The sequence below is a fragment of the Suillus plorans genome (genome assembly GCF_016647745.1).
Source record: "Suillus plorans strain S12 chromosome Unknown HD556scaffold_77, whole genome shotgun sequence".
NCBI lineage: Eukaryota > Fungi > Basidiomycota > Agaricomycetes > Boletales > Suillaceae > Suillus > Suillus plorans.
In genome coordinates, this window is record NW_024537461.1 from 107,765 (window position 1) to 130,536 (window position 22,772).

The 22,772-nt window shown below is 45.6% G+C and overlaps 4 protein-coding genes across 4 annotated transcripts; all 4 read right to left on the minus strand.

Moving 5' to 3' along the window:
- Window positions 1-3,971: 3,971 nt before the first annotated feature.
- On the minus strand, window positions 3,972-4,286 carry HD556DRAFT_1218932 (uncharacterized protein; the record flags this gene model as incomplete). The annotated part of the gene is made up of 1 exon (XM_041296752.1): window positions 3,972-4,286. A coding segment is annotated over one exon (315 nt), but the record flags the coding sequence as incomplete, so codon positions are not given.
- Window positions 4,287-6,556: 2,270 nt separating this feature from the next.
- Window positions 6,557-7,360, minus strand: HD556DRAFT_1312634 (uncharacterized protein; the record flags this gene model as incomplete). Its single annotated transcript, XM_041300679.1, has 2 exons — window positions 6,557-6,982; window positions 7,262-7,360. 2 exons carry the CDS (start codon window positions 7,358-7,360, stop codon window positions 6,557-6,559), a joined length of 525 nt encoding a protein of 174 aa, XP_041154927.1.
- A 657-nt stretch (window positions 7,361-8,017) lies between these two features.
- Window positions 8,018-8,413, minus strand: HD556DRAFT_1217537 (uncharacterized protein; the record flags this gene model as incomplete). Its single annotated transcript, XM_041296721.1, has 1 exon — window positions 8,018-8,413. A coding segment is annotated over one exon (396 nt), but the record flags the coding sequence as incomplete, so codon positions are not given.
- A 99-nt stretch (window positions 8,414-8,512) lies between these two features.
- HD556DRAFT_1213609 (uncharacterized protein) lies at window positions 8,513-8,776 on the minus strand (the record flags this gene model as incomplete). The annotated part of the gene is made up of 1 exon (XM_041296622.1): window positions 8,513-8,776. A coding segment is annotated over one exon (264 nt), but the record flags the coding sequence as incomplete, so codon positions are not given.
- Window positions 8,777-22,772: the final 13,996 nt, after the last annotated feature.

A 22,772-nucleotide genomic window follows, 5' to 3' on the forward strand; every position in this document is an offset into this window, starting at 1 on the left:
ATATTGGACTCCCCATAGCATTATTCATTATCCAAGTAGAGGGGAGCAGTTCCCCGACGCTTAGTGGTCAAATCCGATATTTCGTAGTTCTTAGTTGATATTGCGAATATCATCGCTCTTTCATTATCCGTATCAATCATCGTTGTCATCACGCATACCGCTCGCTTTTCCGACGCTCGCATAACGCGTCACTATTAGTTTCCGCATACCCGACCTGAATCCAACTACCCGACCCAACAAACCCGACGCTTTTGCATCGGACATCGTAAATATACCTTCGGACATTGTTTCCCGCGCTCGGACTATTGATCTCACATTACTCACTTACCCCCAAGACTATTCCCAGACTGCAGACCCCTGGGTCGAACGCACTTGTCAGGCAAGTATAACAGACTAGGCAGTGCAAAGACCACAACACAAATATATCAGTTTGGAGCAATCTTCATTTGTTCCTCTCTGTATTGTAGTTTCTACAGCGCGCGCGGGAACGGAGTGGCGGCCGAAAGCTGAATGCGTGGGAAGAACGCGGCTGTGAAGCAGCCGATGCACGAGTGGTTCGGATGATGATAGAGATGATAGACAATAGAAATAGATGTAAAGTGGACGATAACAGACATGGTGCAAGCGGTAAACGGATATGGATTGCCAATAGCTACTGGAACGTCCAGAAAACAAGCTCTTGAATGATATGTACTGCTAGTGTTTAAGTATTGCACTAAGCGCTGTCATGCGGAACCGAGCCAACGCGCTACCGAGTAGGGTATGTAAAGCTATATGTAAATAAGGGTCTATGACGAAATAAAGGTGGTGCGATGCGGAAATGGTCTGATATGTAAATATAATCATGGAATAACGTACCATTGGGTTGGTTTTGGACTATGGATGGATGCGGAACATTGGCCGATGAAGCGCAAGAAAAGTGCGGCTAAGCGCAGCTGTGCACGCGCGGGAACACTGCGGCCGTTGCAGGAAAGTAGCGGCCGCTAAGCGTGGCTCGTGGGAAAGCTGCACTTTATATAGTAAAGCAATAGGATGCTGAGGGACACTGCAAAATAGCCTCTACGAGGTGATACAGAAGGGCTCATGTTGATTGCGCTGACAAACAATGAACATGAGATAATATTTGAACTAAGGAACTACAGAGACTGTACAGGGTTTATATACTACTGAGGACATAATGGAGAAACAGTCAGTGCAGTGTGAGGCTATGTGAGGCTATGGACAGAGCATGTGGGACGACTATCACTAGTCTATTGGAACTTAGTAAAATGAAGACGGAAATGAATAAGGGACAGAAAATAAAGCATACTAACTGATAAGGGAAATACCAAAGGGAAAAGGCATGGAAGATAGGAGCTGACCAGATCCGGAAGTCCGGAGATTTTATTTATTTATTTAAATCCTTGTTTAGTGTCCGTTGGGGTGGAGCCCTATGTTGGACATTACCTACATGTATGTACTGCTATCATATGAAGTCTAATTGAGTCTTGGTTTCGTATCTTTGACAATGGTTCCGGCGTGAGCGAGAACGTTGGAGCCTTCTGGAGGCAATGGGGATGGGTGATATGTGGTGACTTTAGTGGGGTTCTTCTTCTCTCCTCAACTACTTTTTTGTCTGCTCTTCCTTTTCCTCCGGGGGAGTCATGTCTCCAAAGGTGCATTCGAAGCGTTTCGTGCGTGCTATGTATTTCAGTGTCGCCCTCATTCCTTTGTACTCGTTGAGTAGGTATGTCATATCCTGTATTCCGGACCTACATCCGATAATGTTCCCACGCCTCATCCGGACCTTCGGACGCCCTATCCATGTCTCCAGTCCTCTACCCATCCGGATCCCTGCACCTCTGCACATCCACATCCGCGCATCCATGTCCAGATCCCTTTACCTCCGTACATCGGACCTCCATACCTCCGCAGCTAGCCTGCATCATTCATCCTTTGTCCTATTGCCCTAATATCATATCCCGTATATCCACGCTTCTTGTCCGGACATCTGGTCCGGTCCGATCCGGTCCAATTCGATATATGATAAGCTTCCTAATTCATTTCCTGTGCCTATAACGTTAACACAGCCTATTCCTCTATTCGGTATTCCTTGTCCTCGGTATCTCGGTTATACTTACTACCGGTACGCTTACTGATCCGTTAACCTATGCTTCATTTCCGACTCGCGCTTGATAACTTTGCTTATGCTTCATACATAGCCTCGGACGCTTGCTTACTGATCTTTCCGTTATTTCCTTAGTATATAAACTCTTGTATATGTCCTGTAGTTCCTCAGTCTGAATATCATATTAGTCCTTGCACTAGATCTCACTCTAAGTCCTCACATCAGTTCTAGTCTATCAACTTAGTCAAAATCCATCTCGGGCCTAGGGAGAAATTCCCTAGGCCAGAGCTCTGCTTATCCGCTCATCCGATCCTCCGAAGTTTCCGGACGCTCGTCCGAAACTTTCCCGCAGTCCTCCGGACCTATTCTGCTTCGGACTTTGTCCTTGCAGCCTTTCCTCTGTTTGCTTCTACTTAGGACGTGTCCTAAGTAGCCATTACACGTATCCGTATCAGGACGAAACCTCATCGTAATTTCCGGAAGTTCCTCCGGAACTTTCCCACACTCATCCAGAAGTTACTTGCACTCGTCCGGAAAGTCCTTCTGAACTTTCCCGCACATCGGACGTCCTTCGGACATCCTTGGACTTTCTTCGGACATCATTCTGAAATTAAGGGCACATACTCGGGTAAGGGGCGCAGCGCACGAGCTGAAGCCAAGCCCCTCGGAATCAGTCCTACCCTTTGTGCACGGTCTTAACAAGGTACTTGACATTGCAATTGCGCTGGCCGACTTCGAGTCTCAGAGCGTTGCGCTGTCTGATGAATGATGGGCAAGTGAGTAGGAAGTGGTGAACGGTTTCCTCGTGCGCGTTGCATTTTTCGCATTTGGCTGACGGGGTTTTTGAAATGCGGTGCAGGTGCTTGTTGAGCGCGATGTGACCCGTATGGAGTTGAAACAGGATGGAGCTGTGCTTCCTTGGCAGCATCGCGACGCTCTTGGCAAACTTGTTGGAGGGAGCGGAGTAGTCTATGGTGTGGAGTGTAGCGAATCTCGGCGAGTTCTGTGTGATCTTCACGGCCTCATTCTTGATTTTGCGGTAGAGTACTTGCTTGACTGCTGACTTGCTTAGTGGCAGTTCCATGATCTCCCCCCGGTTCATCACCAACGATTCTGGGAGTGTGTGACTTTCTGACGTGTTTCCTCTGGCTGCTTCCTTCGCCTGCACGTCCGCTGCTTCGTTGCCCTGGATACCCTTGTGGCCTGGTGTCCACTTGACGATGAGTTTCCTTTCGTCATTGTCCGGGATGAGTTCGCGTAGGTTGTCATGGAACATGTCCATTAGATGATGTCCCGGTTGGGAATGGAAGGCTGCCGTGGCGCGGATGGTGGCCTGGTTGTCTACTCCCAACGACATGGTCCCCCCTCTTCCTCCTCCCTCCTCTTTGAGCAGTTGGACCGCTAAGATCATTCCTACAAGCTCGCCCTCGTACACTGTGTGTTCTGTGTCCCTGCCCAGGTAGAATCTCAAGCTTCGTACCTCCTCCTTGCCTCTCATGATCACTGCTGCTGCTCCTACTCCGCCGTCAATTAGGGATCCGTCCGAGTACGCCCGGATGTCTTCGTTGGCTCCCATGTCCTCTTCTATTGCTCCCTCTGTCTCGTCCGCGATGCGGGACTCTACGTCTGGGGCCCACTTTGGATAGTGTCTGACTGGCCATATTTTCTCCATCTTGTCAGGGTTTATCTGGAATTCATACATCAGCTTGTGGAGCGGAGACGGGTGTTGTTTTCTCCCCTTAAACTCTCTCTTTGCGCCATAGGAGTATGCTGCACGAATGCCTTTAGCTAGCGGGTGGATTTGCGGGAGCATGGCCATTCTGAGTGTTGCTCTGAGACAGACTTTCCGGAGTAGCTGTTGGAATGGAAGGACGTTAGTGTGTGCATCCAGCATATCATTAGAAGATGATCTTAGTCCACCAGTTATTAGGAGAGTGGCCATTCGCTGGACCCTTGACATTTGCAATGTGAATCCTCGCGCTCCTTTGCCTCCCCTTTGTTTTCCTCTCCCCTTGGCCACGAGGCCTGAGCACCACACGTCTGCTGTGTACAGCATCTTTGGGACTATTACCCCCTCGAACAGTCGCTTCATCAGCCTTCCGTGCATCCCTTTCGTTGGGCGAATTATTCTCGTACAGGCCAGCGCGTACTTGGTCCCTTTTGCAAGGGCGTAGGCTGCATTGTAGAAACTACAATACAGAGAGGAACAAATGAAGATTGCTCCAAACTGATATATTTGTGTTGTGGTCTTTGCACTGCCTAGTCTGTTATACTTGCCTGACAAGTGCGTTCGACCCAGGGGTCTGCAGTCTGGGAATAGTCTTGGGGGTAAGTGAGTAATGTGAGATCAATAGTCCGAGCGCGGGAAACAATGTCCGAAGGTATATTTACGATGTCCGATGCAAAAGCGTCGGGTTTGTTGGGTCGGGTAGTTGGATTCAGGTCGGGTATGCGGAAACTAATAGTGACGCGTTATGCGAGCGTCGGAAAAGCGAGCGGTATGCGTGATGACAACGATGATTGATACGGATAATGAAAGAGCGATGATATTCGCAATATCAACTAAGAACTACGAAATATCGGATTTGACCACTAAGCGTCGGGGAACTGCTCCCCTCTACTTGGATAATGAATAATGCTATGGGGAGTCCAATATTTATGTAGATACGTAGAAGTCCAGAACCATATAGGCGAAAGTAGTAGCGCAATATTTTCGGATCCGATGTCCTATGTAATAAGACATGAGGTGCTGCGGACATGTAATAATGTGGTCTACAATGTTAGCGATGGGAAAACAAGTAACTATGCACCTAGTGGGGGCTAGCGCAATGAGGCAGGACATAGGTAGGACGAGTACAAGCGAAGTCCAATAGTCCGATGCGATGTCCGATGTCCGATGTCCGATGTTTTCGGGTTTGGTGTGTATTGAGTCGGATATGATAGGGAATGATTCGGATAATGATTAGCACTCGACACACATCGGAAATTAGACCTCTACGAGGCCACAGAGATGTTAGTCTCTACAGCGTGTTCTTTGAAGTTGAGATTTTCGTCTACTACCATTCCCAGGAACTTGTGGGACTTGGATGGTTGAATGGTGTGGTTGCGGATAGTGATGGCGGGTCGTGGTTCTGGTACTGTTTTGCGGGGGTTCTCCTCACTTGGTATGTGTTTCCTTGATAAGCATATTAGCGCAGTTTTCTCAAGCTCGAACTCAGTGTGATGTTGCTCGCTCCACTCCAGTGCACCCCCTCATTTCTCCATCATAGTCTTGAGTTTGGCATTTGATTCTGCGTATGATGTGGCTCTGGCTGCCAGCGCAACATCATTGAGGAAGCCTAAGCTTAACTCTCCTTTGCGTGGGTTAGGGTCAGCAACTTCTAGTACATCTGAATTGTAGAATATGAAGGCTATCAGTGACAGTGGGCAGCCTTGGTCAAGGCCATCTGACACGTTGAAGAGTTTGGACTGGTGGTCGTCGAAGAAGAGGTAGGTGGTTCTATCTGCTAGTCTCCTTCTGTACCACTCGACGTACTGCTCCGGTATGCCTTTCTTCCGCATAATGTGCAGGAGCTTGTTGGTGACTATGCTTGGGAAAGCGGCTTTCACGTCGAGGAATAGTAGTGAGACGTGGTCCTCCTTCGATGCCCAGGCATCTGTGATGAATTTCATTAGTAGGTGGAGTGAATCTACCATTGATCTGCCTGGTCTTCCACCGAAGTGTGTTGCTGGGAGTAGGCCGTGTTGTTCTGCAATGTACGTCAGGTCATCTGCTACGCAAGAGGATAAAATCTTAGCCATGGTGTCTAGTAGCGTGATCGGTCTGTAAGCTTTCGGAACACTGTAATCCGGTCTCCCTGGCTTCCTTAAGACGATGGTCGATGAGCATTTCCACTCGTTGGGATAGATTCCGAGCTTGAATGTAGCGCGGAAGATGGGCGACATGTATGGGACTAACAGATCTGTGCACCGGGTGAAGACTATATTGTGTATGCTGTTCAGGCCCGGGGCTTTGTGAGGCGCTAGTTTGGCTATTGCACGATACACTTGCTGGTCCATGATGGGCTCGAAGTCGCATATCGGTGGGTCATAGGTGTATTCTGGGTCAACATAGTCATTTTCCACTGGTGGTCTGAAAAAGACATTATAGAGTAGCTTGATCTTATGAGCGTTGTCTTGAGTTGCTCCGATTTGGCCATCAGCTCTTGGGTCCTGTAATGTCTTTATTCTTGTGTGGACTTGGTCGGCTGGATTGCTTGCGGTGTATTTGTGGAAGGTCCAAATTCCTGCCGGTGTCAGTTTCTCCATCCATTCGTTCCAGTGGTCTGCCTTTGCTCGTTTGATACTCTCTGAGAACCTATTGTGTGCTGATCTGTACTCCTCATGGATAGGGTCATTTCATCTTGCTTGGAGTTTCCTCGACTCTCTTGCCAGCCTGTGGACCGTTCTTCATTCTGCGTCTAGTTCCTTTGACCACCAACATTTGGCATATGGGGAGGGGTTGGTTTTTGGGATCTTGGCTTCCACTGTCTCCGTTATCCTACTTGTTAGTGCTGCCAGAGCCTGTTCAAACAGTGTGCGGGTCGTGAGTTCTGCTGGAGGGGGGATGGCACTTAGCTTGTCCGATAGGTGTTCTCTAAATTTCTTCCAGTCGGTCTCCCAGTAGTTGTGCTTAGGCGTTGATATGGCGCGTTCGGGTTCTAGATCTAGGACGGTTATGATCGGGAAGTGGTCTGTTATGACCGGGCGGAGTTGCAGTTTGACATTGCATTGAGTGACCATCTGTTCCATTTGCATTGAACAAAAGGTGTTGTCTGGATGTGTGAGATTTCTTGTGTTTGATGCTTCTAAGGTGGCTGTTCCCGGTGGCAGTACCTGTACAAGGTTATACAGAGATAATAAGTTTATTAGTACAGCTGCGGCGGTGAGGTTCACCACGGTGAATAAGTGGGTATTATGTCGTGGTTCCCACATAGGATGGTGGCGGTTGAAGTCGCCCATCCACATTATGTACTCCGGTTTTTCCTCCTGTTCGCCTTGAGCGATGCATTGCACTCGGGCCTGTCTGGTGTTGTGCTCAGTGGCCATGTGTCTTTCGAGGAAGTGCAGGGTGTTGTCGTTGTCACAGGTGTTATAAATATTGTACATGCGCACCTTTCCAAAGTCGCCCACTAGCTCAACTGCCATTACATTTGGTGATTTGATCGTTATGATGTGCCAGTTATTCTTCAAGAGCTTCTTGTTGACTAACATGATGACTTGCATTCTGTTGGGGCTGGAATGGTGGTCTGATGGGTATAATACATCCCAGTATTGTCTAAGGTTGGAGGCGTTAGCGAGCTTTACCGGGTTTAAATAGGGTTCTTGTATGCAGGCGATATCATACACGTTAGGGTCCAGGTTTTTTAACATATGTTCCCAGGCGGGGAGTGATTTTCTAATATTTTGTTACCATATCCTGAGGTTGTCCCTTGCCGGCGGTTGGTCGTTGGGTTGTACAGGCATTTATTCAAAGTCTTGGTCGTCACTCCATCTGCCTGGGTTATACTCTCCCATTGGTGGGGGCGTTCGCCGAGATGTCGCTGACTGGGTGCTGGTGTCGCTGGGTGTTGGGTCATTGCTTGGATTCGGAGGGCGTTGCTGGGTTGGAGCCGGTTGGTGCCGCGGTTGTGAGGCCCATATGTCTGTTATTCTCAATTGTCCTCCTAGCGGGACTTGGTTGGGGTTCTGGTTGTAGGCGGGGGTCCTTTGCGGTCTCTGTTGTCTTGTAGCTGTGCGCCACTCATCGGACCTGTCTCTTGGCGGCGGGTACCTTTGGGTTGGTTGCGGTTGGGGGGGCTGGGGTTGGGGTGGTCTTGTTTGCGCTTCTTCTTGATCGTTCCATTCGGCGTCTGAATTCGATACCTTCTCCCAGGTAAGGGGGTCATCAGTTAGGTAGTAGCGGTATGTAGATTCTGCATTTCGGTTCTTGTGAGTGTTCCACTTCGCGTTGAATGTTGGGCAGTCTCTACTCCAGGTGGCGTGGCCCTGGACGTTGCAGTTCACGCAGTAGAAGTTACTTTGGTCCTTTATTGTGCAGGTGGAGGTCCTGTGTGATCCACCGCATGTCCCGCAGGTGTCTTCCTCCTGTGGGCAGTCCTTGGCCATGTGTGAACCGTCGAAGGAGTGGCATTTAAGGCATCTGGAGGGTTCCGTAATCAGTTTCCTGGCGTATACTTTCTTACCTGCGACCGAGAGGCCAAATCTGATTGCTTGGTTGGCACTCTCCTTGGTGTTGAAGGTGAGGATGGCGTGGGCCGTTCGCTGGTCCGGGTTGTGTCTGTTGATCGGCTTGATGTATCTTGCCTTTGATATTGTCTTGGGTTTCATTCCTGCTTTCTGTTCGATGTCAGTTAATGCTGCTGGTTGTTCTGGCACGAAGTTTATCGGCACGTTCTCCACTATGACATGGTACGCTCTGTCTCTGAGTACGACTTCAATTCCGAAACCTTCGAGGAATTTGCTGCGGTTTGGTGGGTTGTTGAGCCAGGAAGCTGATTCTGCTGAGTCTAGTTCATATAATACGCCTCCATGGGGGAGGCGTCTGGCTGAGATGAACTTGATGTTCTGTGGTATGTCAGTTTCTTCTTTTTCCATGGCTTCCACTGCTAGGTTTGCTTTTGCGACCAGCTAGATTTCCGTGAGATTGATGAGTGTGTTGGTGAAGTTTGGTGAGCGCCTTTCTAAGAGTATTTGGCATCCTTGGGCTTCATTGCGAGCTAAGGCCTTGATCAGGGGTGCCGGGATTCTTTCCTTGGTTGCTGTCACATATGATCTCTGGTCTTTCTTTCCGGCTGTACCTTCATTCATGGTCAGGACGTGTTGCGGTGTCACAGTGTTCTTGGCTGCATGGGATACCTTGAGTACTACAGAGTTTAACTGTTTGCTTACCTCTGACGCTGTATATTCTAGCGTTGTTTTGTGCTTCTCTACGACTTTCTCTAGCTCTTCTATCTTCTCGTCCAGCATGGCCACTGGTCCTCCCATCAAGGCTTGAACTTTCTTTACGATACTTGAGACGTCAATTTCGCGGTCGACTTCCAGCAGTACAAAGGCCATTGCTCAAAGGATGTCGATGTGGGTTGCTCCTAGGTTGGCTGAGATGCTGAACTCAAACAGGGCCGTTGCTATTGGCTGAAGCATGTTGCCCGCTGTTGGTAGTACTAAGCCATGAGTTGATAGGATTTTCCTTGCCGAATTTGTTGAGTTGACGTCGGTTCTTATACCCGTCCCTAGGGCATGTTCTTCGTTAAATTTACTGATAGTTAGTAATGGTTTGCTTGCGGTTGTTTTACGGTTGTTCATGCGTGTTGGTTGGGAGGCGGTTGGAGGGTTCGTTGTGCTGGTTGGGGCCATGTTTGCTGTTTTTGGTTGGGTATACCTTGGTTCTTGGTTTTGGATTGATGAGGATCCTGCGTTGGTTGCAGCGTTGGGGCCGCCGTTCGGCGTCCTTGGTGCTGTCGGGCGTGATGTTGGTGGTTGGGTTCCGGGGTCCTTGTCGGGGTGCCACCTGGTTCGGGTCCAAGAAGCGATTAAGTCCGGAGATGATTGCGTGATTGGTCCGGGTCCGGAACATGGGATATGACAACCTCCAAATGTTGGCACCAGAGACTCCAGGTCATCAATCATCACATTATTATTGGACACATTGTCACATGTTATGCTCAACAGCTATTCATTGCAATGTCAGCTTGTAAGGGTTTCATTTGTTCAATTTCTTGCCTTATCTGATATTCCAAACTTCTCTAGCATCTTTGCAAAAACCGCTGCAAGTCCTTGACCACTATGGGACTAGTCACATGGTGTCATTGTCTGTGCTGGTGTTAAGACTGTGCACAAAGGGTAGGACTGATTCTGAGGGGCTTGGCTTCAGCTCGTGCGCTGCGCCCCTTACCCGAGTATGTGCCCTTAATTTCAGAATGACGTTCAGAGAAAGTCCAAGGACATCCGAAGCACGGGAAAGTTCAGAAGGACTTTCCGGATGAGTGCGAGAAACTTCTGGATGAGTGCAGGAAAGTTCTGAAGGAACTTCCAGAAATTACAATGAGGTTTCGTCCTGATATAGATACATGTAATGGCTACTTAGGACAAGTCCTAAGTAGAAGCAAACAGAGGAAAGGCTGCAAGGACAAAGTCCAAAGCAGAATAGGTCCGGAGGACCATGGGAAAGTTCTGGAGGAACTCCCAGAAACTTCAGAGGAGTTCAGGATCTGATGAGTGGAGGATCAGAGGAGCGGATGAGCAGAGGATCAGAGGATTGGAGGAGTGGAGGAGCAAAGGAGCAGAGCTCTGGCCTAGGGAATTCCTCCCTAGGTCTAAGGTGGATGTTAACAAGGAAGAAACTAGTTATGAGGACTTAGTGTGAAGGCTAGTGCGAGGACTAATATGATATTCAGACTAAGGAAATACAGGAGTATCTACAGGAGTTTATACTGGAGGTAAGTCTGTGCAGATCAGTAAACAGAGGGGTAAGGCTATGTATGAGCATGTGGAAATGTATTAGTAAGTGAAACAGATCATAGGAAATGAACTCGGAGATGAAACTTGTACAAGGATCAATAAGCAAAACAAAAACAGAGATAACCGAAGACCGGAGACAGGTGATTACCATAAGGGGATGGGTGCTGATTTAAGGTTTGGGTTTGGATATGAAGTATATGTTGGATCCAAAGATCCTGAGAGGTGGATAGCAGATCAGGTGTCCGGACATCAGATCCGGGAATCGGACAGAACGTGCTTAGGGCGATGAGACAAAGGATGAATGATGCAGGCTAGCTGTGGAGGTATGGAGGTCCGATGTACAGAGATACAGGGATCCGGGTGTGGATATGCGGAGGTGGATGTGCAGAGGTGCAGGGATCCGGACAGATAGAGGACTGGAGATATGGACAGGAGGTCTGGAGGTCCGGATGAGGCGTGGGAACATTGTCGGATGTAGGTCTAGAATGCGGGATATGACAGCTGGTTGAGTAAGTATTTCCTTACCTTTGCAACCTCAATGATATCTAATGGCAGACTAAGGGGTATTCATGTGTTCAAGTTGGACACATATGGCCACAAAGGCTTGGTGGTTCTGTGAGGTCCAGGCATTGGTTATTTTCCCTTGTACTCCTGGTATGACTAAGTAAACATCAATTTAAATTATGAGATTTGACTAACCTGTAACATTTTAGCAATTCACTGTCAAGTTCATGCAAACACAAGCCAAACATCACAGGATATTGTTAGGGAAGGTAAGTAATATTTTGGTCTGCCTGTCTTCATTAATGACAGAAAACCTCTATCCTTCAGGATCTCAAATGGTCGCAGACTCTTAGATACCCAACAGACAAGTTCAGTTCTGTGGTATCAAGTTGTGCGTCAGTATGATGGTCTGGAAGACTTACTTTGTCTCGGCATGGGTGTGTTGGTGGTATACATTACTTTCCCTTTGCCTTTTCAATCAAATGATGCTGTTATTGAACTATCTCACAGGATGCCTAGGACAATTTTGCTCCGGACTGTTTGCATCCTTTGCATCATCAGCAGCATTCAGTACATCCTCACCCCAATATGATTTAATGTGTTTCCACATGTTACCAGTGGACTGTGCATTTTTTTTATCCAGGAACTGACAGATGGTAGCCTTACATTCTTGTACACTACACTTGAATTCATGTGCATGCCATCCATGGATTTTAACAATGTGAGGCATTGGATTAAAGAATGCATACACTGGTGAGAGCCACTTTTTCATTAACTATTCTATATGTTTATTAACAAAATGTTTTTCATATTGAATTGTTTTCATACTTAGCTCATCTTTGGCACTCTCTACTTGTCCTGGACTCAATGACCTTGGCTCCTCAAGCTCCTTAATCTCATCACTAATGTCAATCACATTTCCATACATTGCCTCCTCCTCCTCCTTCTCAGTGTGAACTACTGCTTGATGAGCTGCTATCGGTGGACTTACAGGCATTATGTTTGGACTTGGAGGTGTTATGTTTTGGTTATTATTGGTCATTCTACTTGGTTGGGCAGGTTTCACTTTTTTTGCCTTATCAGGTGCTGTACTTGCCCCACTCATATTGTTCTTCCTTTTCTTGGAGAAGGGACCATTGAGCCTGTCTTCAAGGGCTGCCTTAGCTTTGTCGGTCAATTTTGTAACACATTTTATCATTTTGGAGAACAAGTCAAGCTGCATGGTGGCTTGTGAGTTGTTGAATAGTTGGGTACTAGTAGATTGACATAAGTGTTAAATATTTAGATGTCAGTGCATCTGAGGGTACCACGAGCACCAAATCCCACAAGAACATAGTCCTGTAGATAGGGATATGCATGGGTATGAGTAACCCGTACAGGTGGTAAGTGGGGATACCCTCAGGGTGTGGGTGTGGGTCTCAGCCTAACCTACCCCTACCCTCACCCGTACGCTCTACTCAGGTTGGCATCAAAACATATTATTACTCAAAGTAGAACTCCACTACTGTACATATGTCAAATTAACCTTTACATATTTGGCACCAAGGAATTTGATTGGAGGAATGTTTGGCTAAGGTCGTGAGACTTGCACTTAGTTTGTTGGCAAAGAGCCAGTGAGGGGGGGGGATACCTCAGATGCTTCAAAGTCTGGATAATCGATTGGTAGTTTAGACACTTTGAGAACTTCAAGGAGAAAATGATATTGGGGGTTATGGAAGGTCACTTTTTGACCTCAGCTAACAAAGCGGTCAATAGACAAATATTACTGAGAACTAGGCAGACACACTAGATACTAGTTATTATTGGCTTCTCCTCAAACACTGGTGTTGGAGTTGGTGTCCTTTCGTACCTAAGTGCTTTCCTAACAGGTAATTCATCATTGCTACTCTCCCAGATGCTTGCATTAGCTTCATCCTGGGCATTAAGTTGATAGCGGCAATAAGTCAAACATTTGCTTATGTTTGTTTATTTACACACTTATATGACTTTAGTTCAAAACACTTCAAGTTTAATGCTCGACATTCAACTTTCAACATTGAGCAACATTTAACAACTTCCTGCCTGCACTTGTCCTTGCTATGTGTACCCAGTGTAGGTATATTTTCTTTTTCGTTTTTAAACTCTAACCATCTATCGTACTTTACAGGGAAGTGCTGACCTTGCACCTAGTTGGTCACACAGATCAATGATTTTTTATTTCAATTCTGTTCTTTCTATTTAAACAAAAATATTACAGGATGATCTCCATCTTCTTTGCACTGTTATGACAGCCTGTGAGTGTTTATCTTCCTTTGAGCTTGAGTCATGCTGATCCAAATTGTTGCCCACTATTTACAGGTTGTGAGTGTGTCAATCCTTGTTCGAGTAAGAGCCATGCTGATCCAAGTTGTTGCCTACTATTCATAGGAAGTGAGTGTAGATCTTCCTCTGAACTCAAGCCATGATGATTCAGATTGTCATCTACCATTTGCAGGACATGAGTGTGATAATTCTTCTTCATGGGCAATACCTATTATAAAGCATGTACATTGCAGCAGCAGTTTTCCAAGTCAGGTGCCAGTGCTCTGCCTTCCATCAATCCACACTCTCACATTCAAATCTGTATGTTTCTTTTTTTTCCGTATGGCTGCATCACTGACCTATTGCTTGCAGGATTTGTGCCCCCTCAATCTCTATCATTCACACTCTACTGCCTCATTCCACACCACTTAATTCCCTTAGATTTGTGTCTTAAGCTACTTATTACTTTGTTTTACACTCACTAATAGTGACTTTTGGCTGCTTTTTGTTCACCTGAACTGCCTTAACTGCCTTATCCTAAGGATGAGGACCTACTTATTTCTCCTTATTTTACACAATAAGTCAAAAAAGTAACTTTGAGAATGAAATAAGAGACTTGATTTTTTCCTAATGCAGCTGCAGCACAAGAGCTGAAAATGAAGATGATGGAGGATGATTGTTCTCGGGTAGATTCTCCATGTCATTGTCTGATTTAGACTTATTGGTGTCAGTGTTCATAACAAGTTCTTGATCTTCCATGTAGCTACCTGTGAGATTGCGGTCAACAACTATTTCAAGGTTGCCAAGTCAACAATTGAGGTGGCATTGGGCTGTGCCATCAATAATATACTGATGATGAAGCTCCATCTTGAGGAATGTCATGTTGTGGTTCTTCTGCATACCCAACTGAGTTCATTGTTTTCATTTTGTATTTCCCAATGAAGAAAACAAGCACTTGGCTGATGTAGAGTTTGGGACAAAGCTTAAGACAAGTTGTACAAGCTGTATGAGTGGATTTTTAGAGTCAAGTAAGCCTCAGATACAGAGAGAGTCACAGAAACCATTCTAACACAACAGACTGAGTCATGTAGAAATTTTTGAGTGTTTAAAACTCATCTCATCTTTCAGTGAGTTTTTAAGTTCCTGTATTGGCCATGTAGCTGGTGCAAAGATCCTAGTATGCTGATAATATTCATAGATTTGGCCAATCAGACCTGCTGGTATTTTTGTGTTGTTGTACTTGAAAACACAAAAATATAGTTGTCAGGCAATTCCCATAAGGACACCAGGTGGGAGGACATGACTATTGATAAGATTGGAATTGATCAATGAGTTCAAGAATAGTGCTATAATGAAGAGGTCTTGGTCTGCATGTTACCATCTCTTTTCAATGCTATCAATAATAAATATCACAGAATGTGACTTATCTTTGTCTTCTGTCAGTGAAAGGCTATGGTCTGTGACATGGAGATTTACATAGGTGCAGTAGAGTTTGCCAAGAAGGAGCCAGACCTGATCACAGCATATGTTCAAGTTTTATGAGACATTAACAGCAATGTCAAGTGGTTTGATATGAGTCTTGATCTGAAGAAGCTTTTTCCAAAATATATCATTCGAAATGTGGTCAAGAATGTTACGAGCCTCATTCTCTGCTTGGTGACCCTGCCCTGCAGCTACCAGTAACTTGTCCTCATGTTTTATTGCTGTCACTTTCACTTTTAGTGCCTTTGAAATTTCAAGAAGTTAAAATAGTGAACAGAAATGTAAGGTTCAGTGGGCAACAACAGGCAGGATAAGTGCAAGGATCTTGTGAAATATTGACATTTGCTCTTCATTCAGCAGCCCTAGTGTGAATGGGCTAACATTTAATAGTATGAATGAAGCAATCTGATGTATTTTTGCTAGATCCCTCCAGCTGTTACCAGAAAGGACTGAATAAGCATCCTTACAGAAGGTGTTTTTGATTTCTCCCTCAACTCTGGTGACTTCTGCATGAAGAATTTTGCCTGACAAAGCCTGTCTTATTGGAATTATAGCTCCAGAGATATAATCATAAAAGAGCTTTTGAACTTTGGGATTAGTAATGAAATTAAGAGACCAGCCAGCAGAGATACATGTATGGAATAGTTGTTGAGAAAATGCTTCCTATTTGCTTAGACCAAATAGAATTACTTTTGTAGCAAGTACATTGAACCTCTGTTGCTTCCAAGTTATTGGAACAATAGCTCTCTCCTCCATCACTGTCATATTGTTACCAGCAGATACAAGTTGTGGTTTTGTGGAAGATCCGTCATCATCGTCAGCCTGCTACTTTTTTCTATGTTTAAATATTTCCGCATTGGCCTTGATATTGCCAGGGACATATTGACAATCCAACAAATAGTTTGCCATTATTTTGACCTTTCTGGCAATATGAGGGACACCAGCACATGCTATTTGAGTCCATTAGTATACTATTAATCATTTATATAACACATTAATTGAAAAAAAACTCACCTTCCTGCATCAAAACTGTGAGAGTTCTGATAGCCTGCAGTATCCTATGTACAACAGCTTGCTGATCAGCATTTGCAAGATCCTTTGTCTTCAAATTGACACAATATTTACAGTGTGCCTGCTAGTGCACTTTATTGATCTTTGTAGTTCCTTGATGAAAATGATCTCATAGTGTAGTGTTCCTAAAAAGCCTTCATCGTTACAAGGCAACATCTTTCCATAGTTTCTCTCATATTCCTAATTATTCCTTACTCTACAGTATATAAGACTCATTTTATCTACTGTTAGAGTAATTGATCTTTCTCCCTCAAATAACATTTAGTTCGGACAGTTCTCTCGTCTGAAATAAGTATATTCAAACATCAACTCTATTGTATGAACACTTTACTCGCACCACATATTTTGAACTTCCCTAAACCTAAATAAAATTCCCCTATGGCCGCCATCAACGAGGACTGATCACCCTCGTACGTCAACAACCCTGCTTTACAAATCTCAACCTATATTCAAAATTTGAAAACAAAAATCAAAATATCAAACAACAATGACAACAAAAACAAAAATGTACCAGCTACTTTCCCGCTGAGCTCCCTAGCTGTAGTGAGTGGGTGCTCTCGACCTAGGCATTGAGAGCGCATGGACTCGTGACACAGTCGTCGCTAGAGTCAAGCAATCACTTAGTTTGAGGGCAGAAGCCCCAACTAGTAATCAGCTATCCTCTGATTCGTGGCTGGGGGCTCTAGGAGCCCCATCGAACACCAGAATCTCGCCTATAGATGGTGGAGGAAACACATTGATCCCTGAAAAGGATGATGGCAAAGGATCTGCCATGATAAGCATAAGCCCTATTCTAGGCAGTGTTAGCGGATTGCAGACATCCCACATTAGAATACGCACCAATAGGAACATGAACCTAGATACCAATATTTGAAATGACATGTGTCAATCAAAAGAAAATATCAGCTGGTTCAACTCACCTAACGACAACAATATAGGCGAAGTGCCTGAATTTCCTGTCTTGAAACCGATGGTGCAAACAGCCACCTCAACACCTAGAATCCCATATCAACTAAAAGAGAAAGAGTTAAAATCGAATAAAGATGTACTCGAATCAGATGACCTTTTTAAGCATTGGACCGAAATCGACGAACACATCCCTCGCTTGAGTAAGCCCGATCCAAGGGACTCCGACAAATCTTCCAAATGACTCTGGAATGACAACAATCGTCGCGGGTCTATCCAAGTGCAAAACCTTGCATTACGAAAGTATCGCGACCTAGCCCACATCGAATTCACTGAACAAGGGAATCTCATTGAGAATATGAAGGAACAAGTCCAGGAACTCCGAAACCTAGTGATTCAGAGTCAAACCTGAGAAAATGAGACATGGAAACAGACTCACAATGCCTGCCGTGCTCCAATACCCTGTGAATCTAAAGACTTAGAGCCCAAGCGTGAGATACTGGCCACAGCTTAAGAAAACAGAGACCCACCAAAAGGTTTGCGATATCGAGAGGTAACTGAGGATAATTAGTATCAAAGAGCATCCTTGATCCTCCCTGCTGGAAGCTCTGTGAAATGTGCTATGACTGGGCTAGACCACAGTGATCCAGACCCAAGTGATTCTGAGTCAATGTCAGCCAGCAATGATGAGCGCTCATCCACTGAAACTGACGTCAAACAAAAACCTAAAACCAAGTGTCAGAAATCACCAAAGTCACGAAAGAAAGGCAAGGACTGTTAGTTAAATGATCATTCACCTCTACAGTATGCATTTCTATGTCTTTTATGTGTCTTATTGTGCCTTCATACTCATAGCATTATTCCTGATACTTTACTTACTATTTACATGACTTCCTAACCTCCCTAGGATGTCCCTAGGTCGAGTTATTACTTACTCTTTGATTGTGGCTTGTCTGTTTACATTTGTTTACCATATGTCGCCCATATCCCAGAGTCCAGTGCTCCCTGCCTCTTTGGCAACTTACTCTGGACTCTAGTCTGATCTCTTCTGGCCTCTCAGTAGCCTCTAGAAGCGGCCCACTTCACTCCCATCTTAACAAGGACACGAGAAACATCACTAAGAACCTGGATGAGACCCTCACTGGGTTCGGAATTGACTTCCTCGTGTTAGAGCCAGACTCTGATCACGATAGTGATTCAGACGATACCAAGCGCTCCAAAAGACATGCTCACAAAGAATATCGTTCGAAGCTGAATTTACTGAAATATCAGCAAGGATTCATTAAGAACGACCCACTGTTTACTTGCAACAGAGAGGTGAACACCACCCCATTCAAGAAGTGGGTGCATGAAGTGAGGGACTGGAAGGACAGAACCTGCCTATCCCCAGGGCAAAGCATATGAATGCTTTGTAAATACCTAAGTGGGCAAGCATATCGATTCTATGAGCGAGATATCCTGGACTTATGAAAAGAGTACTCACTCACCAAATTTTTCGAACAACTATTCAATTATTCATTCCCTCTGGATTTCCACACCCAGCAGCGTTAAAGGTTCCTCAAATGCAAAAAAAGACGTTAAGCTGTCCATTCGAGATTATCTGTAACAACTCCAAAATATCGCTGATACAGTCAGCGATGTCAATGATCGTGAAATGGTACAACAATTCTGGATGAATTGTCAGCAATGTATTAGAGCATCGCTGGTAGACAAGGGCTACGAGCATAATACCATTGACCTTGATACCATTGAGCGAAAGGCACTACGTATAAAACGAGCGTACCTTGAGAATGCAAAGGACCCCAACATTATCCTGGCCTTGAACCCCACCCTAGTGGCCAGCTACGCATATGGCAATAACTCCACTCATAGACAACATTTATGACAGTACCGACCTTTGAATCAACAAAGGACCAACTCATTATCTGCAAACACTGTGTCAGAATCTTTGGCAGCGAGGAACAGGCAGACTAGATCTTGTCAGAAACTGCCCAACCAAGGACTAAGAACCCTAAGAGGAACCCGGATCAGTTGAAAAGGTTGCGTGAACTTAACCAATGCTTTGAGTGTGAGCAAACCAGGCATCTAGCAAAGGAGTGTCCTAGACAACACCAGCTCCCATTTAGGCCGAACTCAACAGTCGATACCCTCGGTGCTCATGCGGTTGGGATCACCAGTGCCAATAGTTGAAATGCCACAATAGAAGAAGGTGTAGTGAGTGCTCTGTATGGGATGGCAGTCAGTATAGACAAAGGATCTGAACTAGATGCCAGAGAGACACTTATGATCGTCTCTCGCACCCTAATGCTGCTAAGATTAGGTGTACCTCTCCTGACTGATGAGATATATGATCCTTTGTATGAACCTACTGGTAAGGACTGATTCAGTATATCACTACACAGAGGACCAAACACGTACCTTTTATTGGACAAACACAACTATGATGATTATATCATCTACCTTGACCAAATGACTGATCCTACGTTTGATGTTGTCTCCTGGTTAATTAATAATAAACTGCACAACTACGACAATCTAGTGCTCACCAAGTCTTCACTACGACTAATGTGGGGAGGTGTCACGTTAACAAGTAGTCAGCTTACCCAGTCCCAGGAGTCAGTTCTCCATGCCAACACAGAAGATGATGACTTTCCACAGACGTGCCGAGCGAAGCAGCCCCCTCAGAATCACAGGGAACTGATAACAAATCAAAACTAAAGGGTACCCAAACGGAGTCTGTGCATGAACATTGGACGCCCTATCCATGTCTCCAGTCCTCTATCTGTCCGGATCCCTGCACCTCTGCATATCCACCCATCCAGATCCCTTTACTTCTGTACATCAGACCTCCATACCGCTGCAGCTAGCCTGCATCATTCATTCTTTGTCCCATCACCCTAATGTTATATCCCATATATCCATGCTTCCCGTCCGGACCTCTGATCTGATCTGATCTGATCTGATCCGCTTCCGATCCGATATATGATAAGCTTCTTAATTCATTTCCTGTGCATATAACGTTAACACAGCCTATTCCTCTATTCGGTATTTCTTGTCCTTGGTATCTTGGTTATATTTACTACCGGTATGCTTACTGATCCGTTAAACCTATGCTTCATTTTCAACTCGCGCTTGATAACTTTGCTTATGCTTCATACATAGCCTCAGACTCTTGCTTACTGATCTTTCCATTATTTCCTTAGTATATAAACTCTTGTATATGTCCTGTAGTCCCTCAGTCTGAATATCATATTAGTCCTCCGACTTAGTCATTATCCATCTCAGGCCTAGGGAGGAATTCCCTAGGCCAGAGCTCTGCTCCTCTGCTCCTCTGATCCTCCACTCATCCAATCCTCCGAGTTTCCGGAAGTTCCTCCAGAACTTTCCCGCAGTCCTCCGGACCTATTCTGCTTTGGACTTTGTCCTTGCAGCCTTTCCTCTGTTTGCTTCTACTCAGGACTTGTCCTAAGTAGCCATTACATGTATCTGTATCAGGACAAAACCTCGTTGTAATTTCCGGAAGTTCCTCTGGAACTTTCCTGCACTCATCCGGAAGTTTCTCGCACTCGTCCAGAAAGTCCTTCCGAACTTTCCCACGCTTCGGATGTCCTTGGACTTTCTCCAGACGTCATTCTGAAATTAAGGGCACATACTCGGGTAAGGGGCGCAGCGCACGAGCTGAAGCCAAGCCCCTCAGATCCAGTCCTACCCTTTGTGCACGGTCTTAACACAGACACTCGTACCCTTCAGTGCAACACATCAAAGCCTAAGTCAACCACCCAAATACTTCCACATTCCATTGTTGTTATTGTAATGGTGAATGACCAGCCATGCAGCGCGCTATTAGACTCCGGCTCCCTAACAGATTTCATATCAAGTACTGTCGTCGACCAACTGAAACTCACTTACACTCTACTGGACAAGCCAATTCCGCTGCAATTAGTGGTATCTGGGTCCCGGAGCACTGTGAAAGCAAGTACGACTGTTAACCTGAAGTACCAAGATATCAGCAGTCCTCATACCTTTGACATCACGAACCTGGAAGCTTACGATGTGATCCTCGGAATGCTGTTTCTGTTCCAGCACCAGGTTCTATTAGGATTCAACCCACCAGAAATCAAGATTAGAAGTGTCATACCATTACCAATTAGAGGCATGCAAACCCAAGTTTTAGAAGTTAAGGGCGCCAGCCCAGACACCAATCTAATCAAGACTTATCAGAAGGAGCTGCTTGATTATGCCAAGGACATCTGCAAAGAGGCTCATGAGACCCCTCTCCCACCTCTGCGAAACATAAACCATGTCATACCTTTGATTGATGAAAACAAGGTGTACTCGTGGCATCAGTCTAGGTGTCCTGAAGTGATGTGCCCTCTGTGGAGAGCAAAGTGCAACCACTACATCTGGACCAAATGATGGGAGTTTGTCAGCGGGACTAATGCTGTCCCTATGATCATGATGAAGAAGACCATGAAAGATGGGTCACTTAAACTACGTACTGTACTAGACACCCGTCAATGAAACAAGAACACTCGTAAACTCACCTCCCCGTTGCCAGACATTGACACCATCTTACACAATGTGTCGTCGAAGCCATTCTGTTTGCTGCTCAATGGCAAGGATGCCTACGAGCAGATACACATCATGCCTGAAGATGTGCACAAAACATTGTTTGCGACCCCTGACGGGACTATGATCAGCCATGTTATGCAAATTGGGGACTGCAATGCTGGGGCAATGTACCAGTCTTTAATGAACCATATATTTGGCCCATACATAGGCATGTTTATGGTCGTGTACCTTGACGACATTGTGATCTACTCAGACACCGCGGAGGACCATGTTAAACATGTTAGAATCGTTATAGACACTTTATGAGAGCACCAATTTTACCTGAGTGAACCAAGATGCAACTATTCCAGAAGGAACTCTGCATTCTGGGTCACGTTATTGATGATGCTGGTATCTGTCTTGACCCTCATAAGGTCGATAAAGTTGTGAGTTGGAAGACACCTACCTCGAAGGAGCTCCTTATGCAATTTATCGGATTGGTTGGTTACTTGGCCTCTGGGTGTGAGGGAGTGCGCGTGGATATGCAGCATCTCTCAAAAGTGGCAGCACAAACCACCAAATGGTCCTGGAACCCCACCGATCAATGGGCATTCAATCTTGTGAAAGCCTGTGTGGAAACTCACTGTAACGTTCATCGACAAGCCATCGACCTTCCCAATGCGATTGCCAACACTCTACCCATCAATTTGACCACTGATGCATCGCTGACTGGTGCGAGTGGTGTCTTGTCGCAAGGGTTGAATCCAAAGACTGCTGGTGTCATGGTCTTTTGGTCCAGACAGTTTAACTCTGCGCAGCAGAATTATCCAGTGCATGAACAGGAATTGTTAGTGATTGTCGAATCACTGAAACAATTTAGACACCTACTAATTGGCTTGAAGTTTCGGATATTCACCAACCACAAAGGCCTCGAATGGATATCCACCCAGTTGAAGCTCTCCCCTAGACAAGCGCGCTGGTTAGAAGCGCTCAGCAAGTTCAACTTCGAGATCACGTACCTGCCTGGTGAGGACAACATATTAGCCAATGCCCTATCATGAATGTATAGCAATAAACCTAAAGGCACTGTGCGTTCAGCCAGTGAGTATGTTAGCGTCAAAGAGGACGATATACCTAAGTCACTACTCCTACATTTTGTGATGGCGCTGGTCTACACTGGAACTCCCCTGTTCCTAGGTGCGACAGAGGCAAGACGATCCGCTCGCATCGCACAACAACATGTGGCCAGAAGTGGTGCTGATGACAGCCAACTTGAAGTGACTGACAGGGAACTGCTGGATGTGGTGGTAATGCCAGGTGCAGCCATTGAGGCCAATGATGTACCTGAGCAAGGGATTAATCAGCCAACTAA